Source organism: Cystoisospora suis (assembly GCF_002600585.1).
Source record: "Cystoisospora suis strain Wien I chromosome Unknown contig_5688, whole genome shotgun sequence".
Taxonomy (NCBI): Eukaryota; Apicomplexa; class Conoidasida; order Eucoccidiorida; family Sarcocystidae; genus Cystoisospora; species Cystoisospora suis.
In genome coordinates this window covers 1,165-10,687 of record NW_027158478.1, presented here as the reverse complement: position 1 = coordinate 10,687, position 9,523 = coordinate 1,165, and the positions used below count along the sequence as shown (strand labels likewise).

Here is a 9,523-nt window from a genome sequence, read left to right as displayed (position 1 = left end):
TAGCTTCTTCTTCTAAAACATCTACCGCTACTTCTATTTCAGTTTGTTCAATATCAAAGACGTGTCGCCCAAGTATCTTAGCAAAGTGTATTTCCTTCTATAAAAGCTCCTCTCCAGCATCAAGAGAAAAAACATTCTCTGCTTCTTCGCGTCGAAATTCTTTCTCTCCCTCCTTCTTCACACCTTCCTCTCCTTCTCGGGGTATAGGCCCTGTCTTCATATCTCCACCTAGGGGCTCTAGTACCTTGTCAGAGAAGATCCTTCTCTTCCTCTTGGGGCAGGCAGCGTGAACGTGAAAGAAGATAAGGAGAGAATCTGAAAAGGATTTCAGGTACATGGCAAGAAGCGAAAGGAGAAGGAAGAGTAGAAGAAAAGCTTCAGATGATATCACGGGGGAAGAACCTGTAGGGGAGAAAGAAAAAACGTGTAGAAGAAGAAGACTATCTCAAGTCTTCAGGTATCGATACAGAGATTATCTTCGTCGACTCTTCTTCACATTCCCTTTCTTCTTTGAAGAATTTCGAGGTTTCTTCGTTCAGCACACTGTGCTCGCATTGACCAGACCGTCTCCATGTCCGTGGTAACTCTCCATGTGCGTATATGATTGGTAAATATACATATCTCTATATATACAGCTATCTTTCTTCCTAGATCTATCCATCTTCATCCATCCATCTGTCCATTCAGCAGCTCTCAGTCTAGCCTTAAGCTGCAACTTGTCACGTTCAGCTGCAAGGAAAGACACCTCAACAGATCTACTTCCTTCCGACAGTCCAAGCTATCAATACCTGGAGAATCTTCCGTAACCATGTTCTCTACCAGTTCAGTCAGTTCTCATTTTCTCCTTTCACCTTCTTCAACAGTGTATTCTCACCATCGGAATATAGACGCTTCTTTTGTTTCTTCTCTTTTTTACCTTCTCCCTTCTCTTCTAGCGTCCATCTTTGGATCCACACGAAAGTCTCCCAGGCGTGTACTCCAGGTATGAAGAAAGCTAGGCTATCATAGTAGGAATTGTAAGGGAGGAGCTCGACTCCGTAATGTGCGGGTTCCACAACAATATCTTTTAATGAAGTATTGTCATGTAGATAAGGAATGAAAGTGTCGACAGCTTGAGACGCAGATGGGTTGATGGATTAGAACTTGGTAAGACTGTTGTTATTGCTATACGGCAAGAAAATAAGGGGGCAGGTACATTGGGAAATCTGTCACTGGAGACCTCGTGAGCAACTCGGTTCGCTACTTTTCGAGTTCAGGTTCATCTTATCTGTCTTGAATTTGCCTATCTATCAATCTATCTATTGAGTAAGGACGGAAGAAGAGACAGCGCCTCTCTGTTCTAAATAAGGAGCAGGACTGAAACTGGATTAGTTCGGCCTTCCGTTCCCAATGTCAAGATCACTGAGACCACCTGGTAATAGGTAGGTTTGTCTCACAAGAAAAAGTAACAGATGCCGCATATCACAAAGTGGGTTGTACAAAAACCTGCTTTTCCCCGCCCTACCTTCTCACAGTAGCAGCTGCAAGAGCGCTTCCCGTCATCATCCTATTTGTCGTCCTGACATGTCAGTCTAAGAAAAAACGTCAGGAGCATGAGATCTCTATTGCCTAACAAGGCAGACTACCTGACGGTTAGTCAGCTGAAAGCACCGACGGTAAGAAACATAGCAATGAGGAGATTCATCGCTCCACAGGTCATGATGATAGATCGACCTGAGCTCGTTGTCGCTTCCGTCGAGGTAGAGGATTCTGTTCCGTCTACGGTAACTATAACAGAACATGTCCTCGTTGTTGTCTGGGTATCTTCAACCGAAGGCACTTCGGCATAACTGCAAGTGTAGCATAGCTGCTCTGTGTGACTTGGGAGCTGGTCGACAGTAACTCTGAATTCGGTCTGTGCCTTCACCTCAGTCACTTTTACAGCATTGGTTGTTTTCTTCTTGTTGGAGCAGTTCCCGCTAGTGACCTCGAGGGGCTCCAGGTCCATCTTGCCGCCGACGCACTTGAAGTCAGCGCTCGAAACCATCTGGTTAAGTGCGATTGTGACAACCTTGTCGACAGCGCAGTCATCTGAACGGAGAAAAAATTCCCACGGGCAACAGAGAGAGGATCAGAATGCAGTGAAACAGGATAATTAGGTTTCATGGTGGCGTGTAGCTCACTCCACGCGATGTCAGTGAATCCACGGAAGTGTCTGACCTACATTTGAAAAGTGATGTAGGGCGAAGGAGCTAGACTGGCAACTTTCTTGGGTGTCGATGACTTACTCTCGCCTATTGCAGGAGGCAACTCCAAAGCTACGAGACAGACGTCCGAAACGCCGGTTTTCCTGCACTTGTAGTAAATGCTTTTTCCTCGCTTGTTGTCAGGAATCTTTTGGAGGGTCACCGTGACTGTCTGGTTGTCCTTCACTGCTTTGCCCTGTACTCCAAGTACTTCAGCAATCTCAGCCCCAGTATCATCTTGTGGGTTAGCGCAGCACTTCTTGATGGTATTGGTGTCTTGAGTGAACTCCGGAACAAATCCTTTGTTATACGTTTCTCCACAAGTGAACGATGCTTGCAACTTCGTCTCGCTAAACGTAGCAGTCAGATTCGGCTCAGATGCAAACGCCACGTTGCAAGTTTTAGCGTTCCCGCCAGAAAGTCTCCGGGGATCCGCTTGGAGCGGATTGTCTCCCTCCTCATTCAAATTCATTTGTGCCTCACGCAACGCTGTCGCATCTGTCGCTCCGGCCGACGCTGCCGGAGTTTTGATCGCCAGTGCGGCGATAGCGGATGAGAAACAAATAAAACTGAACCTCATTGCGAGAGGACTTTAGAAACACGTGTCAAGACCGCTCACGCTGTAGCGCTCACCTGCCCGGCACAAACCACTCCTGCTAACTAAACTGGCGCCCTTACTTCCCCCGAGGAGAGGAAAGAGGATAAAGTCCGCACTGATATTCCTACCAATTCGAGAAATGGAGTCCTTCCCTGAGGTCAAATCGAAGGGTAGACTGCCTGAGAGTAAAACAGGCTGCCCTTTATTCTCAGCCTTTCGTGCGTCAAGCCGGAGAATCCCAGAAAAGAGATACAACAACCTGACGGGAGAGCGTGGCCGGAACATACAGATGAGAGTCAGTTGTGAGAAAGACACCGGCGAGGTTGTCGTTGGAGTAGAAGCGGGCGATAGACACCGCATGCATGCGCCGACTAGCGCAGAAGGCAGGGGACTCCTAAGACCAGCGTAGCTCGCTTGTTGTTAGCGTACAAGGGAACGTTTCCTCGCTCACGTGTGTCGGTGGGTTCGTACTGTGTCGCCACGCGGAGGCTATGTGGATTCTTACTCGGAATCAACCTGGGTCCCAGGTTGATTCGGTTCGCTCCATTAAGACTAGCCTGCAGTAGATAGTTCCGATTCCCTCCGCGACAAGCAGGCGACCGTTGGAGGACCAACACTAACTGGCACTCTCTCCCCATGGGACGCTGAAGCGCTGACGGTATGACGGTTCGGGTAGTCCAACAGAGCCGAGCTGCCACGACGACACTCGGCAAATTGAAGCAAGGAAACTCCCGGAAGACGAGTAGTCCAAGAGCGCCGACGCAAACACCCGGGAGCTCATCATGTACAACAGCGCAGTATAGCGCCCAAGTGCCGACACGCCATGGGGATACTGAAGCGCTGACGGTATGACGGTGCGGGGTAGTCCAGCAGGGCCGAGCTGCCAGGATGACACTCGTCAAAGTGATCTCAACTAAGGACCGTGCCAAAGGCAGCTCGAGATTCTCCGATTACTGTTCGCATTCTGTGATGGACCCAGTTGTACAGTGTTGTAGCTATAAGATGTATCTGCCATTTCTTCCTGTCCCGACTCACAGAAGCGCGAGCCATGAGGGTGGCGACTAGGGAAGTTGCCAGTAAAAGCAGCGGAGGATTGTCGGAAGCTCACACGGTCGTAGAGCAACCACATATCCGTTAGCGCGTAGCCTGTGACAAGGGAGTGGCGCCCCTGCTCTAGTAGCGACACCCGGACGGATGGTGGTTCGCGACGGGTGAGCAACGGTTTGGCAAGTCTAGGAGAGAGACTGCCAGTGAGTGTTCGTCCTCCTTCAACGGTGGCCTGCTTGCCGTGGAGGGAATCGGAACTATCTACTGCGGCTACTCTCATTGGCCCGAATCGAATAAACCTGGAACCCAGGTTGAATCTGAGTAAAAATCCACATTGCCCCCGCGTGGCGACGCAGTACGGACCCACCGGCACTCGTGAACAAGGAAACATTCCCGTGTAAGCTAACACTAGTGACGCCTGATGCAGGGACCTCTCATCCAGGTGGTGAACCAAGCAAGGGTCGGACGGTTGCTGCGGAATGTCAGCCACCAGGCAGGCAGTCTGCAACCAGAGAAGAGAAAAGCAGAGAAGAAAGCGCGGAAAGGCAGAGGCCCTCCCCTGGCAAAGAACGGCCTTGGGTGGTGTCTTTGAAACACATCCAGATGCAGTGACAAGAAAAGAGGGAGAGCGAACAGGGAAGGTTCAGTAGAGAGGAGACAACTCCGAGTGCGAGTGATCAGCGACGGAAGCAAAACAAAACAGCCAGAGGGGACAGCGGGCGTCTTCCACACAGACTACCTACCGTCCTTGATGAAGAAGAGAGAAAGAGCAGAAGATATTCTTTCCAAGAAAACACCGATAACAGGAATTCCGAAAATTCTTTTTCCTGTTCAACACACTGTGCTCGCCTTGAGCATACCATAGTCAGGTCCGCGGCAAATTTACATGTGCATGTATAGTGCAAGGATATACGTATGTACGTGTATGTATAGCTATCTTTCTGCCTATATCTATCTACTTTTATCCACTCATTCAACAATTTTAGCGTAAACTTCAACTTGTCACGCTCAACCCTAACAATATTCTTCACTCTCATACACATCCTCAACTGATCCTGCTTTTGCCAACATTCCAGGCTGCCGATATCAGGAGAATCTTGAGACCATCATCAACAATTCAGTCGGTTGGCACTTTCTTCCTTGCTCTTCCTCACCATTTCAATCCTCATCATCTGCGCACATTTTCGGAATACAGGCGCTTCATTTGTTTCTTCTGGTTTTTCTTTGACTTCTTTTCCTTGCGCCCTAGAATCCATACTTGATTCTGCATGAAACTCAACCAGGCGTGAGATTATTCCACGTAGGAAGAAAGCTAGGCTTTTATAGTATGGAATCTCACAGAGGCGCTCAGTCCCGTGATTTCCGGACTCCGCGTCTGCATCTCTTGAAGTTTTGTCGTGAATAAACAAGGAAAGTATCGAGAGCTTGAGACGCAAATGGATTTTAGGGACTACTGGACGTTAACTGCTAAGAGTATTGCTATACTTACACGGTATGGGTATGAGGGGGTAGGCAGTCTGAAATACTTCTTGGGGCGGAGATGTCATAGCTTCATAAGCCTCCCGCTTCGCTACTTTTCTCCAGTTCAGTTTCATCTTATCTATTGTCAATCTGCCTTATCTACCTGTCTGTCTGTTGGGGAAGACGGAAAGAGGAGAAAGACTTTTTCTGTCCCATACGAAAAGAATCAAAAATGGATTGGCTTGTCGTTCGCTAGTCGTTCCGTTTCACTGCCAAGGCCATAAGACCATCGAGTAGTAGGTAGTCTGCTCCACAGAAAAGGCAGCAGATGATGCATATCACAGAGCCGGTTCTACTGAACCTGTTTTTCCCAGCCCTGCCTTGTCACAGCAGTGGCTGCAATATATAAAAAAAGTCAGGAAGAGGTCTCCATTGTCTAAGGAGGCAGGCTATGTACCGGTGATTCAGTTGGAAGCAGCGACGATAAGGAACATAGCGACGAAGAGATTCATCGCTCCAGAGGTCGTGAGGATACATTGAGCTGAGCTCGTTGTCGTCGCTGTCGAGGTAGAGGATGCTGCTGCCTCTACAGTAACTATAACAGAACACGTTCTCGTTGTTGTCTGGTTATTGTCTTGTAGGGAAGGCACGTCGGTGTAAGTGCAAGTGTAGCATAACTGCTCTGTCTGGTTTGGGAGTTCGTCAACCGTAAGTTGATATTCTTTGGTCTCCGTACCCACCTCAGCCAGTTTTACAGCTTTAGTCTGCTTCTGGACGTTGGTGCACATTCCCTCTTTACTGACCTCAAAGGCTGTCGAGGACACTTGGCCGCCGGCGCACTTGAATTTAGCACTCGACGCCGTCTTTCCAAGAGAGAATGTCAGAGCTTTGTCGATAGCGCACTCATCTGTATAAAGATAGAATTCGCACAGGCAAGAAAACGCGCAGCTGAGAGGGAGGATAATCAGATTCTGAGGTGACATGTAGCTCAAGCAAAATTGGTGGGATCAGTCAGCCAGTCACCTGCCGTGTGTTTGAAACAACATACCTAGTTTTCCGAGAATTTCCGTCGATCTAGATAGCTAACCCTTTTGAACCTATCTTTCTGTCTTATCTCACTCTTCCACATACTGCCTCGCATGACGTAGAGCGAGCGAGCTAAACTGACAATTGCGCTTTATATGTACAATCCTCCCTGTAGAGTACTTACTCGGACCTATCTTAGGCAACGACAGAGTTACGAGGCAGAAATCCTGATCGGCGCCCTTAGAGCTTGTGCATCGGTAGTAGATTTTTTGGTCTCGCTTGTCATCAAGGATCTTCTGTAGAGTCACAGTATGTGTGTTACCGGAAGTCGACACTTTGCCATTTACTCCAAGTACACTAGAAATTTCGACTCCTGCGGTTTCCGTCGGCCCCCGAAAGCACTGGGTAGCCTTCTCTCTCGGAAGAAGTCCATTGACATAAGTGCCTCCACATGTAAACGACGCTTGCAACTTCGCCTCGCTGAACGTAGCAGTTAGATCTGTCCTTTCAACTTTAGACGCGTCCTTGCAAGTCACGCTCGTCTCTCCAGAAAGTCTCCTAGGATCCGCTTGGAGCTGATGGTTTCCCTCCTCACTCAAATTCGATTTGCGGCTAAACAACGCTGCGACATCTGCTCCCCCGGCAGACACTGCGGAAGTTGTGGTCGCCAATGCGGCGACTGCCGACGAGAGACAAACAGAAACGAGTTTCATCGCGACAAAAAGACTTTGCGAAGAATACAAAACACTTGGTATGACTATACCCCGCTCAAGCGTTTGCCTGCTTCGGAACCAGTCCTAGTACCTAACTCGCTGCCCTACGGTGAAAAAGACAAAAGGACCAAGAGGGCACCCCGATTATTTGCGTCAGGTTGAGAAACTCCGTGCCTGATTGACTTCAAATAGACGGGTGTTATCCCGCCTCCAAAGGCAAGAGACTACTCTCTGTTTTCACCCGTTCACGCCTTCAACTGGAGACACCAAGAAAAGGAAAAAAAGGCGACACAATCTTACAGTAGGGCTTGAAGGCAGCTTGTAGGTGAGAGACAGTTGCTGGGGAAGGCAGCGGCGTAACGTGGAGAGGAAGCGGACGTGAGGGACCACATGCACGCCGCCGACAAGCTAGTTGAGACGGGACTTTGATGCCCACCGTGGCTAGCTAGCTAGCTACGGATGCACCCAGACCTCTTGCGCTGGTGGCCCAAGCAAGTGTTGAACGAGCGCTGTCGATTCTCGGCACGCAGACAGTAGAACTGGAAAAAAGGAAAAGGAGAAAACGAAGAGAAGAAAACGCGTGGGCCGGCAAAGGACCCTGGCGGGCTCCTTCCCACTTCACTGATCACATGGATAGAATGGTCGAGGAAGACAGCGACGAGGGATGAAACGGAAGCAAGATGAGCACGGCATTCAGAGTGAAGTCTACATGTACATATACGATGAGTGGGTATACATATATAAGTATTTATACATATATAGCTAGCCTTATGCCTACACCTATCTACTTTTATCCCTTCATCTATCCATTCAGCGACTGTTACATCAATCGTAGGCTGCGACTTGTCGCGTTCAGCTCTTTTCACTCTCGGACACCTCCTCATGATCTTATTTCCCCCAACACTCCAAACTATTCTGACACCTGACAAAATTTCTGAAACTATCGCCCCCAGCAATTCACTCAGGATTCAATTTCTTCTTTGGCCTGCCCGATCACTTGAATCTCCGCACGTTTTTAGACCATACACGGTTCCTTTGATTCTTGTGGTTTAGGAGTTAGGGTCACCCTCTTCTCTTTTCTCTTCTAGAGTCGGTAACTGATTCCGTATGAAACAGTACCCGGCGAGACGTTTTTCCACGTAAGAAGAAAGCTAGGCTATAACACATAGAATTTGTCGGAGGAGCTCAATTGCCGGATTCCGTCGACATCTCTTAATCGAGTATTGTCATCCAGGTAACAAAGGTCGACAACTCCGAAATAAGATGCTCTCCGGAGCAATGACCTTCACACGCACAGATTACGATGGCTGCTGGGCCTCAGCTTGCCGAGACTATTGTAGCTGTACGGCAAGGGTATGCTCCATTGAATAATCTGTTACTGGAGATCTCTACAACCTCCGCTTCGCGACATTCCGACTTCAGTTTCGTGTTACGCGACTTTAGTCTGCTATCTCTCTATTGGGTAAGAACGGGGGAGGAGAAAGTTGTTTTCTGTTCTAGATGAGGAGGAGGCCTGAAATCAGATTAGTGAGTCGGTCCGTTCTCACTGTGAAGACCACTGACACTGGCACCAGCTGCTAGTAAGTAGTTTGTCCCACAAAAAAAGACCAACAGAGGTCGCATATCACAAAGTCGTTCTCACAATGGACCCGCTTTTCCCCGCCCTGTCTTCTCACAGTAGCAGCTGCGAGAGCGTGTTGCTTCATCTTCGTCATCGTCAGCCTGACATGTCAGTCCAGAAAAACAAGTTAGGAGAATGAGATATCTATTGCCTAACAATGCAGGCTGCCTATCGGTCAGTCAGTTGAAAGAACCGACGGTAAGAAACATAGCAATGAGGAGATTCATCAGGCCAGAGGTCATGAGGATAGATCGAGCTGAGCTCGTTGTCGTCACCGTCGAAGTAGTGGATGCTGCTGCCTCCACATTAACTATGACAGAACAGGTCCGCTCTTCCGTCTTCGTATTGTTTTCTACCGTCGGCACGCCGGTATAAGTGCATTTATAGCATAACTGCTCTGCCTGATTTGGGAGCTGCCCAACAGTAAGTTGATATTCTTTGGTCGCTGTCTCAGGCCCAGCCAGTTTAACAGCATTAGTCTCCTTCTCGGTCTTGGTGCATGCTCCGTTACTGACCGCGAAGGCCTTCGAAGACACTGCGCCGTCGGGGCACTTGAAGCTGGCGGCCGGGTTCGCTTTGCCAAGAGAATATGTCAGGACCTTGTCGATAGCGCACACATCTGTATTAAGAACAAGTCCGTCAGACAGCAGGAAGGGAGAGGCACAGCTCAGAGTGAGAAGAGTATCATCAAATTCTATGGTGACATGTAGCTCACCTAAAGCGATGGAATCAATCGGTCACCTGTCGAGTGTTTGGAATACATACCTATTTTTGCGAAGAAGAACCATGTACGTGTACATATTCAACTATCCGATTCGGAATCTATCTTTCT

The 9,523-nt window shown here is 48.7% G+C and overlaps 3 protein-coding genes across 3 annotated transcripts; all 3 read right to left on the bottom strand.

Annotated features, from left to right (window-relative positions):
• Positions 1 to 1,349: 1,349 nt before the first annotated feature.
• CSUI_009492 (uncharacterized protein) lies at positions 1,350 to 3,157 on the bottom strand. Its single transcript, XM_068069608.1, has 2 exons — positions 2,268 to 3,157; positions 1,350 to 2,070 (listed from the first exon to the last, which is right to left on the bottom strand). The coding sequence occupies exons 1-2, from the start codon at positions 2,803 to 2,805 to the stop codon at positions 1,637 to 1,639; spliced, it is 972 nt and encodes a 323-aa protein (XP_067918419.1). The 5' UTR covers positions 2,806 to 3,157; the 3' UTR covers positions 1,350 to 1,636.
• Positions 3,158 to 4,490: 1,333 nt separating this feature from the next.
• Positions 4,491 to 7,365, bottom strand: CSUI_009491 (uncharacterized protein). Its single transcript, XM_068069607.1, has 2 exons — positions 6,542 to 7,365; positions 4,491 to 6,238 (listed from the first exon to the last, which is right to left on the bottom strand). The coding sequence occupies exons 1-2, from the start codon at positions 7,068 to 7,070 to the stop codon at positions 5,796 to 5,798; spliced, it is 972 nt and encodes a 323-aa protein (XP_067918418.1). The 5' UTR covers positions 7,071 to 7,365; the 3' UTR covers positions 4,491 to 5,795.
• A 1,296-nt stretch (positions 7,366 to 8,661) lies between these two features.
• CSUI_009490 (uncharacterized protein) lies at positions 8,662 to 9,302 on the bottom strand (the record flags this gene model as incomplete). The annotated part of the gene is made up of 1 exon (XM_068069606.1): positions 8,662 to 9,302. A coding segment is annotated over one exon (432 nt), but the record flags the coding sequence as incomplete, so codon positions are not given.
• Between the last annotated feature and the right edge of the window lie 221 nt (positions 9,303 to 9,523).

Excerpts from the sequence above, each read along its gene's own strand:
- CSUI_009492 (XM_068069608.1), bottom strand. The coding sequence starts at position 2,805 with ATGAGGTTCAGTTTTATTTGTTTCTCATCCGCTATCGCCGCACTGGCG. Across the intron at positions 2,071-2,267 it reads GCCTCCTGCAATAGGCGAGA|ATGACTGCGCTGTCGACAAG; the intron begins GTAAGTCATCGA and ends TTCTCCGTTCAG.
- CSUI_009491 (XM_068069607.1), bottom strand. The coding sequence starts at position 7,070 with ATGAAACTCGTTTCTGTTTGTCTCTCGTCGGCAGTCGCCGCATTGGCG. Across the intron at positions 6,239-6,541 it reads GTTGCCTAAGATAGGTCCGA|ATGAGTGCGCTATCGACAAA; the intron begins GTAAGTACTCTA and ends ATCTTTATACAG.